Here is a 22780-nt window from a genome sequence, read left to right as displayed (position 1 = left end):
CTTGCCATAATACAAATTCTAAGTAAAGAAAAAAAATTGGCCATCATTAATTTAAGAAATTAAGGCCAGTCAGTCTGAAAAATTGGGAAAACCTTGAAAGTGTCCACAAGTACAGTGGCAAAAACGATGAAACACTACAAAGAAACTGGCTGACATGAGGACCGCCCCAGGAAAGGAAGACCTAGAGTCACCTCTGCTGCGGAGGATAGGTTCATCAGAGTCACCAGCTTCAGAAATCACAGGTTAACAGCACCTCAGATTAGAGAGCAGGTCAACAGAGGCCACACAGAGTTCTAGCAGCACACACATCTCTAGAATAACTGTTAAGAGGAGACTGTGTGAATCAGGCCTTCATGGTAAAATAGCTGCTAGGAAACCACTGCTAAGGACAGCCAACAAGCAGAAGAGACTTGATTAGGCTAAAGAACACAATGAATGGACATTAAACCAGAGGAAATCTGTGCTTTGGTCCGATGAGTCCAAATTTGAAATCTTTGGTTCCAACCATCGTGTCTTTTTATGACGGAGAAAAGGTGAACGGATGGAATCTACATGCCTGGTTCCCACCGTGAAGCAAGGAGGAGAAGGTGTGATGGTGTGGGGGTGCTTTGCTGGGTTAGGGGATTTATTCAAACTTAAAGGCATACTGAACCAGCATGGCTACCACAGCATCTTGCAGCTACATGCTATTCAATCCGATTTGGTTTAGTTGGACCATCATTTATTTTTCAACAGGACAATGACCCCTTACACACCTCCAGGCTGTGTAAGGGCTATTTGACCAAGAAGGAGAGTGATAGGGGGCTGCACCACATGATCTGGCCTCCACAATCACCGGAACTGAACCCAATCAGGATGGTTTGGGGTGAGCTGGACCGCAGAGGGAAAGCAAAAGGGCAAACTAGTACCTCTTGAAGCTCATCAAGAGAGTGCAGAGTGTGTGCAAAGCAGTAATCAGAGCAAAAGGTGGCTACTTTGAAGAACCTAGAATATAAGATATATTTGCAGTTTCACACTTTTTTGATAATTATATAATTCCACGTGTTAAAGCACAGTGAATTCAACATTCAAAGTGAATATATATATATATATATATATATATATATATATATATATATATATATATATATATATATATATATATATATATATATATATATATATATATATATATAGAGAGAGAGAGAGAGAGAGAGAGAGAGAGAGAGAGAGAGATCTATAATTTTTTTTCACCTCACTCCTGTTTGTATTGGCTGTTTTGTAATTATGCATGCCAAAGACTCAGTTTCACATTCTCAGATTTTGTTGGAGCGGACGGAATTAATTCGTAAAGACTGTAAAGGGACAAGGACAAATGACGGGTCTGAGCCAAAGCCCCTGATGTTACATGTCCCCTCATATGCGAGTAAAAAGTGCGAATCAACATGTACCTTTATGCACATCTGAATTCAAGCGCAGGACGATGTGCCAGCGCAGAATCAAATCACCCAGCCCCGGCAAGACTGTTAAAATTCAGTTTGCATAGTATCCTATCAGTATGTATTTACATAAGAATATTATCTTGCCGTAGAGGTACAAACATCTCAGGCATGGAAATGCAGGGATAATTTTTTTCACCTCACTCCTGTTTGTATTGGCTGTTTTCCCAGATATATCTCTAAAAACATTCCAGATTTTTTACCGCCATAAAAATGAAGTTCCTCACACAGCACTCCGTTTCATAAATGTTCCATTTATTGACTATAAGGAGGTAAAATACGCTTGATATGGCGATTAATTGTCCCATTGATGCACAGCGACATCTGCTGGTCATTTAAAATACCTGTCGTGAGTGTCAAATTTACCATGTCTGTTTTGTCGCAGTTAAATCTCTCTGATGACTTTATTCCGAGTAAACCCTGTAGCTATAAAAAATAGAAATATATATTACATCTAGATATATGTATATATGTATATACCTGCTTTAATTTCGAACACAAGCAAAAGCTACGATGAGGGCAGCAAATACAACGAAAGTTTCTCCATGCCATGCCTTTATTTTGAAGGGCACCGGACCGGCGGGCTTGAAAGCCACGCCCACTTCTGAAACCGAAAATTGACTGGTGTTTCCGTTTTGGGGGCGAAAACGAAAAAACCAAAATCAAGCCGTTTAATGGATTTTGGTTTTATGTGCAGAAACCACAAAACGGGGAAAACGAATCGTTTTCTGAGGAGAAAAAGGAGAAAATGGCCGTTTTTCTGTTTTTTCCATGTTGAATTATACCGTTTAATCAAACTGATAAAAAGTACGTTCGTCGATCCAGTTATTAAATCTACAAATGAAGCTTTTAAGGTTTTAAAAAAGAAATCAGAACTTTCAGAATCTAATTGAAAGAAGAAGAAAGGAGCTACGGTGAGAAGGGTTCTAGGAAATCCAGAAAGAGGATTGGAGGAAGGTTGGAGGGCTGCAGTCTGTAGCTCTGCTGCCTTGCAGCAGGAAGGTTCTGGGTTTGATTCCCAGCCTGGGGTCTTTCTGTATGGAGCCCACATGTTCTCTTTGTGCATGTGTGGGTTCTCTCTGGGTACTCCTGCTTCCTCCCATGGCAGTGCATCAGCAGTCGCCATAATAAGTCCTACCTGAACAGTGCTGGCAGTTAGGAAGGAGCTAGGACCAGGAGGCTGGATGCTTCCTAGTTCCAATGCAGTTAGCATAGGGACGTCTCTGAGGGCCGCTATACGGTTACCCACAATCCTTTGTGTGACAGAACGTAAAGGCACAGCCCACCTCACAGAGTTTGATCAAAGTCCATTATTTCCTGACATGGCCTCGCCTTCATATGTTTGGGGTTTCATAGCAGAAAGCTTCAGTTGTTCACTAAATTTATGGAACTTTGGATTTTTGTAGTTCTTTTCCAGAAGGCTGTTCCTCACCTGTCCAGGCATCTTGGCTCCGCCCACTCACTGCTGTCTGCATGTCGTTCTGGTTCTTTCTGATGAGACCCGTTGGACCCTCTTCTAGATATCTCTGCTGATTCAATTTTAGGTTTTTTATTTATTGATTTCAGCTGTTGTGATTTTATGTTCTTTTCTATTCCCAGCCAGCTGGGACTTTATATTTCTGATACTTTAAGATGCTTATTTAATCAGATATTGTTTTGGCTGTTATATACTGTTTATGACACACAGCCCTACTAACTGTGTGTTAGATCAATAGATGAAAGAGTGATTTGAGCTCTAATCGTGGTCAAACAGTTAATTCTGCACAAACGTGGAATAAATTCACAACAACTTCTGTTCAAAATATAAGAGTTTATTAAGAAAAATCATTCAGCTCCAAGTCAAACATATTTCACTTTAACACTCTTAAGACTAGTAAAACTCAACTTAACTAACCCACTAAGTACAAAGGGGAAGGGAAACATGGTTGAAAACTATATTACAGTTTAAGATGGATTTTGAATTTGAAAACCAAAGTTTATCTGGAAGAATTTGGGATATGATCAAATGAGCTTTTTAACTTTAGTCAAATGATTCTTTACCCTCTTTGAAACAGCTAGCAGTGAATAGACATCAGGCTTCCACTAAATGACTCTTGGTCATACTTTCTAATGAAAATGTAATGAGCATCTGAGGAACACATGAACACTAATGTTATATCAGTGTTTAACCCTTAGTGAATAAAGCTTGTCTAAGCTTTAGCAACAGCTCAACACATGTTTCTGTATAGCATAGCATAGCGTAGCATGCAGTCCATCCTGTTAGCATCGTCTTTACTCATCAGTAAACACATGAAATAATCAAAAGACATATTGTTTGTCCAACCTTTGCTTTTATTTTAATCAGAATAAAAGTCTGTTTCTGGAATATATCCAACCAATAACTCATCATTCAGCTAAAAGGTTCTTAGTCCCAAAAATAAAACTTGTTTTTTATTCCAAAAAATTTTCAATCAAAAAAGTTGTGCCACACCATGCATGGCACAGCAGGGGTCCGTCTGGATTTTTAAAATTTAAACATCTATAACTTCTCGATTGCCTGTTGTATGGACAGCAAACTAGCTTCATCTGTAACCAAGATGTTTTAGATGAAATGTTGTTGTTGCACTTTATTGTTTATTCCCTTTATAACAGAAAAGGTAAAAACATTTGTGAATGTAAACATCTTTTTGTTAGGAAGTTTTTTTGGCCATTTAAACTTTCTCAGACCCAAAATAATTAACTTTCAGATGTTCACATCCACATTTTCGCCCAGGACCTGAATATTTACCAGGTTTACATTATAACACCTTATCTGTTCTAGTTTCTATGTGAAATGAGCTTTATTAATTAACCGCTTCATCAAAACTTTGCTCAAAAGATCATTAACTGTGGGTTTCTCATGTAATGAGGTATTTTCTTTTTATCACCATTCAAACATAGAAAACGCCTTACTGTTCATTCCTGCGGCGTCTAACTGCTGTGACTTATATGGAACAAATGTGTAAAAAAAATATACATATAAATCATTCCACATCCTGCATGAATAAATGTCACCTGAAGACTCAAATTAAGTTCTTGTTTAAAACCGTTCTCACAAATGTATGCGATTGATGTGTGAATCAAGACTAGATTTCCGAGTGAAGCGTTTTCCACAGGACAGACATAAAAAGGGTTTCTCACCTGTGTGAAATCTCATGTGTCTATCAAGATAAGATTTCATAGTAAAGCTTTTTCCACAGGACAGACATTCAAAAGGTTTCTCCCCTGTGTGGAATCTCATGTGTCTATCAAGATAAGATTTCATAGTAAAGCTTTTTCCACAGGACAGACATTCAAAAGGCTTCTCACCTGTGTGAATTCTCATGTGTCTATCAAGATAAGATTTCATAGTAAAGCTTTTTCCACAGGAAAGACATTCAAAAGGCTTCTCACCTGTGTGGAATCTCATGTGTTCATCAAGACTAGATTTCTGAGTGAAGCGTTTTCCACAGGACAGACATAAAAAGGGTTTCTCACCTGTGTGAATTTTAATGTGTTTAGTCAAATGACTTTTTTCAGTAAACTTCTTGTTACAAATGGTACAGGAAAAAGGCTTCTCACCTGTGTGAAATCTCATGTGTCTATCAAGATAAGATTTCATAGTAAAGCTTTTTCCACAGGACAGACATTCAAAAGGCTTCTCACCTGTGTGGAATCTCATGTGTCTATCAAGATAAGATTTCATAGTAAAGCTTTTTCCACAGGACAGACATTCAAAAGGCTTCTCACCTGTGTGAATTCTCATGTGAATATTAAGATCAGACTTGGAGGTGAAGATTTTTCCACATGACAGACATTCAAAACGCTTCTCACCTGTGTGGAATCTCATGTGTTTATCAAGATCAGATTTCTTTTTGAAAATTTTTCCACAGGACAGACATTCATGAATCTTCTGACCTTTGTGAGTTCTTATGTGAACCATTAAATGTTCTTTATTTAGAAAAGTTTCTCCACATGTCAAACATGGGAAAGGTTGCTGCTCTTCATGCTCACTAATGGGGAGCTCCATGGTTTCCTCTTTTGTCCAGGGATGTTCTGGTTCTTGCTGCTCTTCTTTTATCTGCAGAGGTTCTGGTTCCTCTTGGTCCAAACTGGAATTCCTCTCCTGTCCACAGAGCTGCTGGTCTGAGAAATCTTCCTCTTTTCCAGCATAATCCTGCAGGCGGTCTGGAAAGACAAACACAGCAGACAGACTAAGTATTGCAAGTTAAAGAAAGGACACCTCACATAAAAGCACCAAACTCTGTCCTTCAGTTTGGGGGGAAAGTTGATCCTTTAATCATCATTGTGTCAATCTAACTACATACAAACAGACTGGAACTACATCTCCCATCATGCAACCTGATAGTACAGTCACAGGTTTGGACCTCCACTTTTATCTTTAATAGGGGTGGGTTAAAAAAAAAAATCGATTGAATCGATTTTGGATCGATTCCAGTAAAATTTTACAAAATCGATGTGTAGGGAATGAGATCGATTAGTTTTATAGAGACGTGAGTGACGTTGACGTACAAGAGCAGGCGTGGGCAAATGCAAAATGGCCGACGCAAGTAACACACCACTCAGCAAGCCGTCCCAATTAAAGTCTGACGCCTGGAACCATTTCGGATTTAAAAGAACTAAAGACAATGTGGTGGATGAAGCCAAAGTCGTCTGCAAGATCTGTCAAGCGGAGGTCAGTTACTGTCAATAAACTACAAATCTCCAAAATCACCTGACAAGATATCATGCTATGCTAAATGTTGTGACCAGATGGAACAGTGTATCGGACATGCTGGAGCGCTTTTTAGAGCAACAACCAGACATCTCTGCTACTCTCCTTTCTCAAGACGTGAGCAGGAATGAAAAAGATTTGTGCTCCCTAACAGAGGAGGATGTAACAATTGCTGAGGATTTGTTACATCCTGACAAACTGATGAAAGAAGCTTCTTTGGCGATGTCAGAGGACAAGCAACCAACTCTGTCCATCATCGCCTCACTGCTCGCTAGGGTTGGGAATTGAAAAGATTTTCACGATTCCGATTCCCTTTTCGATTCTATGAAACGATTCGATTCTTAATCTATTCTTTTTTCGATTCCAATTTGGGGGAAAAAGGAGAACAAACAGTTTGATTATCAGAATCAACTTTGTTTACTTAACTATTGCACAATCTTACAAACTCAAAAAGATCAAGATGTCCACAGGAAATGTGAAACTGGAGTAACATCTGTGTTTAAATGAAAAATGAATACAAGAACAAACTTAATAACCAACAATGTCTAATAACAAATGATGGGATAATAACCTATTTTAAATAACAAAAAATACTAATTATAAAACAGTAGTAGGGAAAATTAACAGTTCTTTTGCAGAAAGATGAGCATATCTGCTTTTTCTGGAAGGATACGGGATCTTTCAGCGCTTATGGTGTCTCCAGCCGTGGAGAACACCCTCTCAGATGGGGTGGAGGAAGCCTGCACACAGAGGTAGTTTTCAGCCAGTCCAGATAGCAAGGGCAGCGTATCTTGCTTGTTCCACCACCACAGTGTGGCGCTATCCCTGCAGGGGATGGAGGGCAAGCTTTTATAGAGCTGGATTTCCTGATCTACCCTCTGGGCTAAGGAAAGACGGGGCTTTGATTCACAAAGTGACCGCAGCACGTTGTCTTCCTCCTCGAATAGTTCTTCCAACTTGCGTAACTTGCGTAACTTGCGTAAGTTGCGTAACTTACGTAAAAAACGTGACGTAAGTCGTGCTCCCCAGAGCCGGCGCTCTCGGCTCTGGTGCTGCGGGAATCGAAAAAAGAATCATTCAGCGAGCTGCCAAACGATGCCATGGAATCGAAAAATACGAAACCGGTTCTGAACAGGAACCGGTTTTCGATTCCCATCCCTACTGCTCGCCCTGCTTTAGATGCCTTCACCCCCAGTGAAGCAACATTAATTAGCTTGAAGCTGACTAACTCTGAGACTGACACACTTGTATATGTCCCAAATCTTCATTTGAGACTCCTCTATAGATGATCTACTTCATTATAATATCTATTGACCATAGCTCTAACAATGTGGCTAAAACAGTTGGAGTTTTGGTGGGCCTGGTTTCAACAGCATACATAGAAAACGCCTCCACTGTTCATTCCTGTGGCGTCTAACTGCTGTGACTTATATGAAAAATTTTTTTTAAAAACTATACATATAAATCATTCCACATCCTGCATGAATAACTGTCACCTGAAGACTCAAATTACCTTCTCTTTTAAAACCTTTGTCACAAATGTATGTGATTGATGTGTGTATCAAGACTAGATTTCTGAGTGAAGCTTTTTCCACAGGACAGACATAAAAAAGGTTTCTCCCCTGTGTGAATTCTCATGTGTGCATCAAGATTAAAAGGGCTTCTCACCATTTGTGAATTTTAATATGTCTACTCAAATGAATTTTTTCAGTAAACTTCTTACAAATGGTACAGGAAAAAGTAGGGATGCACGATATAATTGGCCCCCTATCTGTATTGGCCTATATCGGCCTTAAAGGAATAGTACACCCAAAACATGATTAGCCTTCATTTTCTACTCACCCACATGCTGAACAACACTCTGGAGTACTTTTTTGATATCTCAAATGCATCTGGAGATCTGGGAGGCTTCTTGCTGTCTGCTGACATTCAAATAATGGAGGTCTATGGTGCCCGAGACAGAAAGGTCCATAAAGTCCACAAAAAACGTGTCAATATTCCTCCATACTGGTCGTCCAATGTATTCCAAGTGTCCTGAGTGGGTAGCATCCAGAATTTACTCGAAACGAAGTCATTTAGAATGTTTTTAGAGCATAAACAGTAGTGTATAGGATTTCCTGAAAGCGCGCACATGCGCGATCACGACGCTACGGAAGCTGGCAGACCAAACCAGATGAAAGTGCGCATTCAGCGTCTGCTCTTCCAATAATGCAAGCGTAGAAGAAGAAATGTGCCGTTTACCTGTGCAAAGAAAGAAACAACGAAAGAAAAATGTCTGAGGACTTCAGTGTTGAGGAAGAGCATGAGTTCTTTGCCGAGCTGAATGCGCTGGTTTGGTCTGCCGGCTTCCATAGCATCATGATCGCGCATGTGCGCGCTTTCAGGAAATCCTATACACTACTGTTTATGCTCTAAAAACAATCTAAATGACTTCGTTTCGAGTAAATTCTGGATGCTACCCACTCAGGACACTTGGAATACATTGGACGAGCAGTATGGAGGAATATTGAAACGTTTTTTGTGGACTTTTATGGACCTTTCTGTCTCGGGCACCATAGACCTCCATTATTTGAATGTCAGCAGACAGCAAGAAGCCTCCCAGATCTCCAGATGCATTTGAGATATCAAAAAAGTACTCCAGAGTGTTGTTCAGCATGGGGGTGAGTAGAAAATGAAGGCTAATCATGTTTTGGGTGTACTATTCCTTTAAAACTGAGTATCGGACATCGGCCACCCCACCGATATTCAACCGATCAGGTCGCTGTTTGGTAATGAACCTGCTGTATGTTTTTTCCCCTGTCCTCCTTCCTCTGCCGCCCACACCCCTCCCGCGCAAGGATACAAACGTCACAACGCCATGTTCACCGGTGCACCTTTATCACGTCTGGGCAGGTACTGTAGCAGATGAAAACAAAATGTCGGCGGTGTGGATGTTTTTTAAGGAATCGGAAACAGATAGCAAAACTGCTATTTGCAATGACTGCTCAGCATCAGTGATGGAGGATTTAAAACCAAGTCTTTCAACACCACTAACCTGATTAACCATCTCAATAGCCGTCATCCTGACGACCGTTACACAGAGTTCTTGGCGGCGAGAAAGGAAAAAGAGAAGCAGGTTACCAGCGGCGGCGTATCGAAGCTTCTCCAGCAGCAGTCTCTCCATCAAGCCTTGGATAAATCCAAGAAATTCATCCGCGATCAACCAAGGGCAAAAGGCATCTCTCAGAAACTGATGGAGTGGATTGCTCTGGATAACCAGCCTTTTTCATTCGTTGAAGACGTTGGATTCAGGAGATTTTTGGAATACGTTGAACCTCGCTACACGGTCCCCAGTCGGAGGTATTTTTCGGATGTAGCCTTGCCAGAGTTGCAAGCGGAAATTTCCACCCGCATTGAGAAGCTAATTGCCGATTGCACTTGGGTGAGTTTCACCACAGACATCTGGACATCAAGTGTTAGCCCTGTAAGCATGCTAAGTCTTACAGCACAATGGATTAACAAAAACTTCGAGCTTAAAAAGGCTGTTCTTCATGCGCAAGAGTGCAGAGGATCCCAAACCGCAGCTGCGCTCACATCTGCTTTTGAAGGCATGCTTGAAAGGTGGAAAATTCCAAAGGAGAATGTGCACGTTGTTGTGAGGGACAATGCGCGTATTGTGACTAAGGCATTGATGGACTTGGGTGTACCAAGTTTGCCGTGCATGGCACATAGCTTGCAGCTCGCCGTGAATGAAGGCATGCTGTCTCAGCACAGCATCTCAGACGTTGTAGCCGTGGCTAAGAAAATAGTTGGGCACTTCAAACATTCACAACTTGCCTGCAGTCGACTTGAAGATGTACAGAATGAGCTTGGGATGCCTATTAAAAGGCTTCAACAAGACGTGTCCAAGCGGTGGAATTCGACTTTTTACATGATGCAGAGCCTGGTGGAGCAGAAGAGAGCTTTGGGTGCGTATGCTGCTGATTTTGACCTCCCAGTGACTCTGACGGCAAACCAGTGGGGAATTCTTGAAAATATGATCACCCTACTTGCACCCTTCGAGCAACTGACCAGAGAGATCAGTTCTGCACAGGCATCTGTTTCAGAGGTCATCCCAGCGGTAATGGCATTGATTCGGCTGCTGAGCAAGACAAGTGAGTCAGACAGAGGTGTGCAGACAGCCAAAAGTACTCTGCTGGAAGCTGTCCGTGCTCGCTTTGATGGTGTGCAAAGAAAAGCATTTTTATGCTGTTGCAACCATGCTGGATGCAAGATTTAAAGATCGTTACTTTGACAGAGAAATGAAGGAGGGAGCGCACAACCTGTTACTAAGCGCCATCAATGAAATGGGTCACAGCGTCAGAGATGGTAGTGAGCACGGAGATGCCAGTACAGATGACCTCCCACCAAAGAAGAAGGCCCGAAATGGATCACTGTTGGACATGTACGACGAAATCATCGAAGAGAGCATTTCCCCAGAGCACGCCTCCACAAGCGAGACAGCATCACAGGTGAATAAACTAAGAATAATTACTAATGTAAAGTTAAGTAAATGCATAAAAAAGATTTGCACTTTATTGTACTGTTTGTGCTTGCAATAAAATTTCATATTTGCTTTCTTTTTTGTTTTAAAAGGTACACATATACCTGGGTGAACCCACCATTCCCAGAACTGCCAGTCCTTTGGAGTACTGGAATTCCAACTAGGCCCACTTCCCAGCTCTTGCCCAGGTTGCATGCAAGTACCTCAGTGCACCCAGCTCTAGTGTTGACAGCAAACAGCTGTTCAGTGCTGTTTCACATATCAACCTCATAGCTTGTGAAAAGGCAGAGATGCTTATTTTTGTCCAAAAAACCTGCCTCTCACACTGGACTTTTAGATTATTTACATTTGCCTGTCAGTCTTTAAGTATTTTTCTACGGACTTTAAAAGGGCAGGATGTGTTGTTACGGAGGACCAAAACTGTTACTAGTGTATGTTACTTATTTACATTTTTGCACATGTTATTTGCACATCACCTACTCTGTTATGCAATGTTTGGAGTTGAAATAGTGCTGTGAACACTGAACTGGACAAAGAACTGAAGCTGACAACATTTTTGCAGTTTTCAGTTTGTTTGCACTGAGCAGATTTAAGATTTGAGTTAGTCATTTTTAAATTGTACCAGCATAATCAGCTTTGTTTTCAGTCTATTTTGAATTTAAGTGATTGTCTGTCCAGCACATCTGGCCATAAACTGATATAGATTCACTATCGGAGATATCTGTTGTTTTATTTGTGTTTGCAGAATACTTATACAATGCACTTCTCTCTATGTTCTGTGTGGACAGAGTTTATACACAATCATTTGTGTAATAACCAAATATCCATGTTTTTAGGTTAGTTTTTTTCTCAGTGAAAAGAAACTCCAGGTTGTTCTAGGATAAAACGCACATTTCCTATTTGTTTTGTTAAAACAACTGTCATTAAATCTAACTTGTTATACATAACACAAGTTGGAGTATTTTTCTAATTTTGCACAAGGAATGAATATTACATGATTTATTTTTCAGTTTTAATATCGGTATCGGTTATCGGCCGCATGCATTTGAAAATATCGGCATATCAGATATCGGCCAAAATTCCAATATCGTGCATCCCTAGGAAAAAGGATTCTCCCCTGTGAGAATTCTCATGTGTCTATCAAGATCAGATTTCTGACAGAACATTTTTCCACAGGACATTCATAAATCTGACCTGTGTGAGTTCTCATGTGAACCATTAAATGTTCTTTATTTAGAAAAGTTTCTCCACATGTCAAACATGGGAAAGGTTGTTGCTCTTCATGCTCACTTATAGGGAGCTCCATGGTTTCCTCTTTTGTCCAGGGATGTTCTGGTTCTTTCTGCTCTTCTTTTATCTGCAGAGTTTCTGGTTCCTCTTGGTCCAAACTGGAATTCCTCTCCAGTCCACAGAGCTGCTGGTCAGAGAAATCCTCCTCTTTTCCAACATAATCCTGCAGGTGGTCTGGAAAGACAAACAGCAGACAGACTTATTATTGCAAGTTAAAGAAAGGACACCTCACATAAAAGCACCAAACTCTGTCCTTCAGTTTGGGGGGCAAGTGGATCCTTTAATCATCATTGTGTCAATCTAACTACATACAAACAGACTGGAACTACATCTCCCATCATGCAATCTGATAGTACAGTCACAGGTTTGGACCTCCACTTTTATCTTTAATAGGGGTGGCTTAAAAAAATCAATTTAATCGATTTTGGATCAATTCCAGTAAAATTTTACAAAATCGATGTGTATGGAATGAGATCGATTAGTTTTTTAGAGACGTGAGTGACGTTGACGTACAAGAGCAGGCGTGGGCAAATGCAAAATGGCCGACGCAAGTAACACACCGCTCAGCAAGCCGTCCCAATTAAAGTCTGATGCCTGGAACCATTTCGGATTTAAAAGAACTAAAGACAATGTGGTGGATAAAGCCAAAGTGGTCTGCAAGATCTGTCAAGCGGAGGTCAGTTACTGTTAATAAACTACAAATCTCCAAAATCACCTGACAAGATATCATGCTATGCGAAAATCTGACAACAAAGCTTCCAGAGCTACACAAAAAAAAAATGGAGGGATTCGATAGCGTTACCAGCAAATTCTCCGCAGCCCATTAAGATAACTCAGGTCATCGCAACTTTTGAGTGCAAAGATTTACGGCCCTACTCTGTGGTGGAAAATGAAGGCTCGTTCATGTGCTCCAACCACACTATGTCATGGTGCAACGCAAACATCTGACTGACACCGTTATCCCCATGATGTAAACACGATTGAAAGGGGACATCAAAATTAAAATGCAGTTAGCAGAGTCAGCATAACTTGTGACACATGGACATCACTGTCAACGCAGTCCTGCATGACACTACATTGACAATGAGTGGCGCCTCATGTCTCATGTCCTACAGACCACTGAAGTTACCTTGAGCCACACTGCTGCAAGTATTGCTAATATGTTGACGGGGGCCATACAGAAATGGGGGCTGAGCAGCAAACACCCAGCAGTTGTCATGGACATTGCTGCAAATATGGTTCGTGCAGTGGAAACAACGCATTCATTCATTCATGATTAAAAGATTGGATTACAAAGAAAATTACTTAATTTAAGAGCTAAAGTAGGCCCAATTTTTTATTTTTTTTTTGTCCAATTGAACAGCAAGATAATAATGGCAATGATACGGATGAAAAAACAAATGAAGCTTTGCCCAAGAAGCCAAAGAAATCCAGCACCTTGGTGTCTCTCCTTGGGACAGTTTATTTACCAACAGTAAAGGATCCCGGACTAAAAACTCCAGCAATAAGGGCTGAAGATTTAGTCAGAAGATGCAAAGCTGAATCTCCTGCAGGGCTGAATGAGAATCCTCTGATCGGGTGGAAAGCAAATGAAAGGGAGAATCCACTGTTGGCTCGCCTTGCAAAGGCTTATCTTTGTGTCTCAGGGACCAGTATCACATCAGAGAGGTGTTGGGATATATTGCCACAATGGAGCCAAATCAATTGGATGAACCATCTAAAACCATCCAACTTTTCTTTTTTCACAAAGAGATCTGCTCTGACACACCCTTGCCACAAAGGCAGCTGTACAGCCAACAATGGGACACTGGTGAGCGGTACCGCCCTGAGCCGAGGCCATGGCCTAATGGCTACGGAGTAACAGGCCCACCAGTGCACCATGAGCGGCCTCACATGCCTTCACGGAGGTCAGAGCAGAGCTTTCCACCCTACCACGACAGTAGCTGGCTAGAGCTCTCAGATGAGGATTCAGATGGCCCAGCTCCAATCCCAGAACGGGATTATGAATGTGACAACTTGAATCCCTCGCCCATGACATAGAGTGTTTTGACCCCAGCAACACTGAATCCACAATTGAAGACTACCTTAGAGAGGTAGAACGCTGTCTTTTAGACTTACCCCATCCCTCTACCCAGGAGCAGTTAATCTGGAAAACTACTTCAAGAAGCGTGCCTGTGTTCATAGAGAGCCTCCAGCCCTCTGTTCGAGACCACTATTCCTCTCTTTGTCAAGCTGGAGGAAGACCACTCACTAAAATATCTTTTCCTCCACAATCTTCACGACAAAAATGGATCATGCAATCGTGATACTGGCCCCCAAGAAAGGAGAGCTTTCCAGCATTGGAGGACTTCACAGAATAGAGAAGTTGGGGTTTCAAACCCCAGTTGAACATGAAAATCCTCCAGGAAAACCTGACCTGAAGCCTTCACCAGCATGACTAGGCAGGGACTTACCTTCCACAACTTCCTTATTACACTTAGTGGAAAAGGAAGGTCCAGGTAGAAAGCCCCCACAATCCCCTCAGATCTTTTCACAGAATAGAGAAGTTGGGGTTTGAAGTCTCAAACCCCAGTTGAACATGAAAATCCTCCAGGAAAACCTGACCTGAAGCCTTCACCAGCATGACTAGGCAGGGACTTACCTTCCACAACTTCCTTATTACACTTAGTGGAAAAGGAAGGTCCAGGTAGAAAGCCCCCACAATCCCCTCAGATCTTTTCAGGAAAGACCTCCATTTTGGTCCACCTCTTTTCAGAGAAGACCAATCCCCACTCATCATCCCTACCAGGAAGTCAGCGACATTTCTCAGGATGTAAGATCAGAAAATGGGTCTTACTTAGACTGGGTAACCGGTTCTGGCCTGTTGAGGTCAGCTGCTGCCCATAGCTCACCTGCAGAGGTCCAGGGAGGCTGCAAAGCAGCCTGACATGCTCCCCAGCAGGTGACACATCAATTGTCTCCATAATCTGACAGCAAACAGGTGCGTTCCTCAGAACATTCCGTCTGCTGTCAGCTCCCATCATCAGCCCCTTTGGAACAAACTCCTCCTAAGCAAAGGGGGGGTTACATCCACTTGGCTCAATTTACAGATGAACTGGATCAGACCAGTTCTCATCCCGATAGAAGGTACTCAACGTCTTGCATTTGTAACATTCTTCTCCATAGAGGTGAGTATTGGCATGAGTGTTGCGATTCGATACATTTCACGATACTTGAGTCACGGTACGATATTATCACAATATTGCAGTATCGCTATATATTGCCATATTTTCCCCAGCTATCAAAATCAAATGATGAGATAAAACAGCAAGTGCTGTATATTTTCATCAGAAAATATTGATTAGGTTTTATTATCCATGTTGTTTGGGGTTTTCTTCCACTGTGACTGCCTCAAATACAGATTTGGTGCTGCACGCACAGTTAAAGGGCTCCACAGCGCTTTCTGCCAGAGTGGTGGTGCAGAGGTAGCCCATTTTCCCATCAATGTTTAATGTAACCATTTTTTTTTTAAATCGATACTAAGAAGTTAAAGATCGATATTATATTGGGCAGCCGAATATCACGATATATCGCCAAAACGACTATTTCCCACACCCCTAATAGACAGGTAGGTAGAATTAAAAATGCAACCAAGAATCCACTTCTGCCCGTGGAATGGAGTGTGCCTCCATTCTTAAAAACACATGTGCATAGTACTGTTGGAGTTATTATGATTTCTGTTGTTTTTATCATTTTATTCATTATTATGTTTTATATTGCTCTCAATCATTTGTTTTTCTATGTTACTCTCATCACTGGAAATAGTGTATGCAGGTCATAAGATGGTCACATGTTTTGCAAGAATGCTTTCGTGTTTTTCATTAGAGAAGCACAGAGTTCCTGTTTTTCATTTAAGAAGCACAGAAGTCGAAGTTCATAACCCCGACACCTTTTATAAAGCGTATACTGAAACCAGACAAGCTCCCTATCTTAAAACTTCATGCTATGTCTAAGAGATTGCGTAATCAAAACTAACGCCTGCTGTTGTAATGTGTTGACTACTCAATAAAAAGCCCAGCAAGTGTCGAGCCAAGCGGAGATGCAGAGAGTGATTCTTCAACTTTTGCTTTGCAAAGCATTACAGGAAAAATCTTACACTGTCTTTCTTTCATTTTTTATAGGTTAAAGTTGGGGAAACTTAACAACCCTAACATCTTGGTGCCGTGACCCGGATCCCAACATACCCGCTCGCTGACGGAGGGAGGAAGACACGCTGAAAACTACCGGTAGTCAGTGTCCCATCAGAGGGGGCCTGTTTCAAAGTCCCGGGAAGTGAATTCTTCGCCAGACCAGCGCCGTAGGTCGAACTCCTTCTGCCATTGACAGATTGACGGGATCCAACACCAGAACAAGGACAGGCAAACCAAGTAAGATTTTTGCCTTTTTTGGGTAAGAGTCCCATGCACTCTAGGGGGGTTGCCCAAGCTTGGATGTGGCTTCAGTTGGTTGCAGGCAGCTGTGGCAGGTTAATCCATCATATTTTGTTAACAGGCTGTTAACTTAGCGTATAACATATTTATAACTTATAACTAACTTATATAGCTTGTAACCTATATCGTGAGATTACTTGTCACTTGCTTGTTGTCGGTTTGAGCAGTTCCTTTGAGTTTGAGCTTTTAGGAGTGTAGTGGGTAAAGGTACCAAGGGACTCACAGAGTTGAGGTCCCTGATAAAAGTGCTCTCTGAGCAAGGCCGATGGAGCCATAAGGTAAAGGTACCAAGGAAATAAAAGGGTTGAAGTCCCTGAGAGAAGCGCTTTTGGAACAAGGCTGTTGGAGCCCTAAGGATACCTAGGTTATGGGATTGCAGTCCCCAGTGTGCGCAAAATAGAAGTGTAAACCGGTTATAGATATAATAATAATAATAATAATAATAATAATAATAATGAAAATAATAACACAACACAGAGTAGTGAAATAAATAATAAAACATAAAAAGAAATAAAATAAAATAAAAAATAGGCCTAAATAAAAATAAAAAAAAAATCTTAAAAAATAAAAAAGGGAAAACCTCAAAGCAAAGTACCTTTGCATGAAGGAGATGAAAAATATATGGGTCAAATAAACCCAGACCACTTAAAATATCTTGATAAATGGAAAAGAAAATATGGAGTTAGTGGAAAATTAACAGTTGACCAGTGGCAAACTGTGGTGCAAAAACTAGAAATTAGTGTCAGCACTAAAAATGGGAAAAAGAAAAAAGAAAAAGAGGACCAGTTAAAACTTGCAAAAAGCTGGTTAGAGCAGGCCCAAAACTGGCATGAGGCAATAAAAAAAGCAAAACAAAATAGAGATAAGTCTCTGCCTCCCTATTCTGATCAACAAAATCAGGTGACGTTTGTCCGTCCAGAGGACAATGAAATTGTTCAAAGAAGGCCTACTGCCCCTCCAGCTAACCTGGAGTCAGGAGACATGCCGCAAAGTAATGAAACTGGAGCTGTTGCTGCTCCAGAACCATCAACAGCAGCAAAACAAGAAGTAAAATGTGAACAGAAATACCAGCATGTTTACGATACCCGACTAAGGCTGAAAACTGAAGACTCCACCCACCAGTCTCCTTATAAAAAATTAGCTACAGAACTCAGTGAACTGTCTGAGGAATTTGATAGAATAAAGCCTCTGATAGAAGTCCCAAATACCCTATCCAACAATGCACAGGACAGAACAATGCTAGTGTTCAGGCCATGGACTTTAAATGAAGCAAAAAGTGCAGTTGAAGGTCTCACTAGTCCACAGGAGGATGTTGAACAGTGGATTTTAGGAATGGAAGGAATTTATATGTCCTACAAACTAAATGGACAAGAATTTGGACAAGCACTGTTTTGTGCTGTTGGTCCTACTCTGTGGGGACAAATAGGTAGCCAGTACACAGGGAGAGATCAAAATGGTGGAGTTAATCCTTATGGCCAAGGAGATCTCAATGGAACAGTTATAACAGCTTTACAGCCTCAGTGGGCTGCTTTTTGCAATGCCATGCACACTGAGTTTAAAAAGAGGGCTGATAATGCCCATTTGTCCACTGTATTACAAAAATCAGGAGAAAATGTGGATGATTACAAAATTAGATTAGAAAGAGAATTCAGAGCTCACAGTGGCATTCCTTATGATGCTGATAAGGACAGTACTTATCAGGCACAGCCTAAAAATGGTTTAATGAATGGGTTCCAGGCACACATTAGTTCCTGGATCAGAAAGCATTTGGTAGAGCACAGAACAGCTGATGTTGTGAGGATAATGGAGTACGCTAGACATGCAGCAGAAGTTACCAAGGAAAAGGGAAGTGGAACTGCAGGCAGAGAAGTGTTTTACACTAACCTAGATGAGTTAGAAGTGTTTGTGAGAGAAAACAGAGGCAGAGGTTGTTGAATCTCCTTGTAAAGTGATAAAAGCAAGGCAAATTCAGTCTGTTCACTCAGCAAAGGCGGCTGAGCTTTTTGCTCTGATTAGAGCTTGTACGTTAGCTAAAGGTCAAAAGGTTACCATCTACACAGACAGTCAGTATGCCTTTTCCACTATCTTCTTTTTTGCTAAACAATGGGACAGAAGAGGAATGATTACTGCTACGGGCAAAACAATAACACATGCCAGTTTACTGAAGCAGCTTCTCCAAGCTTTACTACTACGACAAAACATAGCCTTGTGTAAATGCAGTTTCCTGCGGTAACAGACTTGCAGATGAATCCGCAAAACAGGCAGCGTCAGGGGTTTTTGGTATGTCTGATATGTTTCAGACTTAAGAAATGCATGGAAGAAACAGGAAGGCCTTGGCCAGAATGTTTAGACTTAGTTAAACTGTATATGAGAATCACACCTACAGGAATAGGGTTGACTCCTTTTGAAATCATTCATGGAAGACCTTATAGAATCCCACTATTCCAAGCAGACCTAGACAAAGCAGAAGAAGAAGGAACTTTAGTCGACTATATGAGAAAAGTATTGCAGGAAAAAGAAGTGTCAAAAGCAAGTTTACTGCTGAATGGTTCTGTCTCCCAACAGGAACCACTCAGCATTAAGCCAGGAGACTGGGTGTTCATCAAAGTTGTTAAATGGAAAAACTGGTCCAGTCCACGTTGGCAGGGTCCCTACCAAGTTCTTCTTACAACCCCTACGGCAGTGAAGATCGCTGAAAGAGACTCTTGGATACACCTCAGCCACTGTAAGTTGCAGCGAGTGCTGGATTCCTAGTTGGAATGGTGGGGAAGACCAACTTCAAAGGGGTTTGGTTAATTAGGGCCACTCGTCTCAATGTTGGTGAAGCAATCAACGATCCCCGTTCTGTAGTGTCCTAGGATAAATCCGGTGTCACTGTAACTGAGCAGAAAATGGGGCACTCATGGAGATGGGGTCTTCTCTGTGCTATGCTTCAATACCAGTTGCTACGTGATGCTGAACCTCTGGAGCAAGAAACAGCTTTTAATCAAAAAAGAAAATAAATGGACATAAATTATTATAATTATTGCCATTATTATAATTTATAAATAATAAAAGAGTGACAGACCCACCGAAAATGCAAAAAGCAAGTGGTGGAAATCCTGAAGTAAGATGTGTTACCTCATATGAATAAAATGTAAAACAAGAGGGAGATGTTGGAGTTATTATGATTTCTGTTGTTTTTATCATTTTATTCATTTAGATGTTTTATATTGCTCTCAATCATTTGTTTTTCTATATGTTACTCTCATCACTGGAAATTAAAAGTTCTTTCTGTTGCTCAATAAAAGTATGTTTTAAGATCATTTGAGGCGAGAATATTATACTTTAAAGTGTCACTATATGGTCCATTTAACGATATAATGCGTAATTAAAAAAACAATTTTCGAAGTTCAGAGGACAGCGGCAACCAGTGGAGCTCCGAGGCTAACGGTAGCAAGGACTAACAGCAGCCAGGGCTAACGGTAGCAAGGACTAACAGCAGCCAGGGCTAACGGCAGCCAGGGCTAACGGCAGCCAGGGCTAACGGCAGCCAAGGCTAACGGCAGCCAGGGCTAACGGCAGCCAGGGCTAACGGCAGCCAAGGCTAACGGCAGCCAGGGCTAACGGCAGCCAGGGCTAACGGCAGCCAGGGCTAACGGCAGCCAGGGCAAAAGGCAGCCAGGGCTAACGGCAGCCAAGGCTAACGGCAGCCAAGGCTAACGGCAGCCTATCTGCAGCGGCCCTCTCTCGGAATAGTCGTGTGTGAAGGACCGCTGGCTCTGATGGTGATTTTTGACTCAGCTTTGGAATCAGGTTTGGAAAGATTAGACTTTGGGTTTTTGTTGAAACGTGAGCAGGAAGAGGCTCTACGCTCATTCATTTTTAAGAAGGACATATTCACCGTTTTACTGACAGGCTGTTTGTTTACACTCCGCCACCAGCTTGCTGTCGTGCTTCCTACGTCACAGTCAGTTGCTCTCATTGGTCAGAGCGTTGGCCAGCAGCAGATAAATCAATTACATTTGGTGTAATTTTATTCAGGCAGAGCAGCCCCAAAGCAGGGTTTTGAGTGCCTTACTAGCAGGACGCAAATATGGCTCCTTCATTAACTGACTGTTAATTAACAAACATGTCTTCAGTAGTGCGGTTATTTTTTCTTGGTTTGCTAAGAAAGCCAAGAGGAGGAAAAAGGTTGTAGGTTTTTTAACACGGTTATTTTTTCTTGGTTTGCTAAGAAAGCCAAGAGGAGGAAAAAGGTTGTAGGTTTTTTAACACAGCAAACCTAATAGCTCACCTGAAATGTCACCTGTGGCTGTTTTTAAGTGCTTAAATAAAATTGGATTGGATGTTTTTTAACTCTGATTTGGTTCTTCTGCAGCGGATCTCCTACCGTTTCCATGGCAGCCACCAGACACTTCACCATCATCTGAACCGTGTGAATGCATCTTTGCATAAATGTTAACTCACTTATGAGATAAATAGGAGACATTATTATCAAGTTAACCGGTAGCCACACTGCCCGCTCTGGTTGAACACAGAGAACAAGGAAGCTCCACCTTTATTGCTTTTATAAACACGTAGCCTTCCGCTTTACAAAGTAGTGCCAAACAAATATACAACAGTGGCAGGCATCGTACTCGACACTCTGTCACTTACTCTATTATCTTTATAAACTTTCTAAGGTCCACATAGTGTGAGCACTGTTGCTGTAATCTGTTGCTGCTATAACTCCACTATTTCCCCACAGTGGGCCAACAAAGGGAGTTTCTATTCTATGTAGTGTATATCTGCTGTTTATTTAGTAATGTCTTCCAAAGCTCTGATGCCTTCATGAAGTTCTCCCTCCAGCCCCGATGTCAACAGTCTGTTGATTTAAACTAAACTCCGCTGCAGTGCTGAGGCATCCTTCTACTGTTCTGCTTAAAGCAGCAGGTTAGGGCAGCAGGATGACCTCCCCAAGATGGCGCCCGTAATGTCTGCGCAGAGACAGTCAATGCGGGGTCTACTCTAATATTATCTCTATGGTAGAGACGGCTTTCTGTGATTGCAGTGAACTCGGAGCGAAGAAGAGGTTTAACCGGAGAAAATTACTAACTTGACCGCAGTCATTAAAACCCAATGCTGGAAGTGACCGAGCTGACCGCAGTAAGATGGCCGCCGAGCGGTAGTTATCTTTAGCTTAGCGTGTTGATCTCCTCTAAGCAGTTTTCCAATCAGATGAGGCTAAAATTCTATCAGGTGTTTCCTACCTATCCGGTGTAAGATGATCTGGGGGATCCTGGTGAAATCCAGCAGTAGATGTTGATCGTCCATCTTTTCCTCCGAATTGACCAAACTCCCTTTAAACTCCGTGAACAGGGCCGTGCAGAGACCACTAAAGGGGCAGGTGCTCAAAAAAAAAAAGGGCACATCTTATCGCATTTTAGGACAGAATATTAACAAAGTCACATAGCTTTCAGAGTTTAATGAACAATGATAAATTACAAAATTGTGAGACATACAATCAAAGCTAAGGGAAATCTCTACATAGAACATAGAACTATGCATATGTAAAATATTTTATTAGTAATTTCTTTCTGCAGGTCTATTTTCTTATAGGAAAGTATTACAATATTCAAACCTGCAATTTAGCCAAAGACGTAAATCAGAGCTGGACCACCAGACATATTTTGTCTTTACAGAATTAAACTGTTAAAAATGCATACAAGGGCACAATGCAACCTTTTAGTGTACTGTAATCTATAAAAAAGAATGTCTGCCTGGTTTGCTGTACTGACAGTGGAGATGGAGACGGTCCATTCAGAAAAGCAGAGCTGCTGCATCAAACTTTAACGTGGAACTGCAGAAAAAAAAAAGAACAAAACAAACATTTTATTAATGCATGTCACCATGAGTAAAGTCTACTCTGTTTGTGTCTTAGTGTATTTTGTAAGTACCTAAATACATTTTCTTCAATCTTTCCTCTTCGTTTTTTCTTGTCAGTTTCTCTTTCCTTTTTTTCCTCATTGTCTCATCTTTTCTGTGTTGAGTGAAGGTCAATGTCTTATCTATTTCAGTCTCTTGCCTTTCTTTTCCCCCCAAACTAAATCTAAGATTATGATCCAAAAACTTATTTTCCGTCATGGTGATTTAACTGTTTAAAAACAAATTTCAAACTTTTAAGCATTTTTGCTATTTTTGTTCTCTTTTGTCCACAGCAGCAGTTTTCTGTTAGCCATGTCTTTAAAAATGTTAATAACCTCACAGTGAATGATTGGCACATCCTTCTCGATTGCCAACAAAAGAAGGTCTGACAACCGATCCTCCT

General features: G+C 41.3%; 2 protein-coding genes across 3 annotated transcripts; one reads left to right on the top strand and one right to left on the bottom strand.

The window, feature by feature from the left end:
- Positions 1–3788: 3788 nt before the first annotated feature.
- Positions 3789–15042, bottom strand: LOC119779819 (gastrula zinc finger protein XlCGF57.1-like). The gene is made up of 4 exons (XM_038279625.1): positions 14859–15042; positions 11927–12196; positions 5058–5663; positions 3789–4721 (listed from the first exon to the last, which is right to left on the bottom strand). The coding sequence occupies exons 1-4, from the start codon at positions 15040–15042 to the stop codon at positions 4549–4551; spliced, it is 1233 nt and encodes a 410-aa protein (XP_038135553.1). The 3' UTR covers positions 3789–4548.
- Positions 4637–18702, top strand: LOC119779821. Of its 2 annotated transcripts, none has more exons than XM_038279627.1 (2): positions 4637–5855; positions 16183–18702. In XM_038279627.1, exon 2 carries the CDS (start codon positions 17113–17115, stop codon positions 18424–18426), a length of 1314 nt encoding a protein of 437 aa, XP_038135555.1. In that variant the 5' UTR covers positions 4637–5855; positions 16183–17112; the 3' UTR covers positions 18427–18702. The 2 variants fall into 2 exon arrangements, with proteins under 2 accessions (XP_038135555.1, XP_038135556.1); XM_038279628.1 differs by lacking the exon at positions 4637–5855 and adding an exon at positions 11755–12386.
- The last annotated feature ends 4078 nt before the right edge of the window (positions 18703–22780 follow it).

Source organism: Cyprinodon tularosa, unplaced genomic scaffold (genome assembly GCF_016077235.1).
Source record: "Cyprinodon tularosa strain WSP-4 unplaced genomic scaffold, ASM1607723v1 ctg1519, whole genome shotgun sequence".
NCBI lineage: Eukaryota > Metazoa > Chordata > Actinopteri > Cyprinodontiformes > Cyprinodontidae > Cyprinodon > Cyprinodon tularosa.
This window is presented reverse-complemented; position numbering and strand designations above follow the sequence as displayed.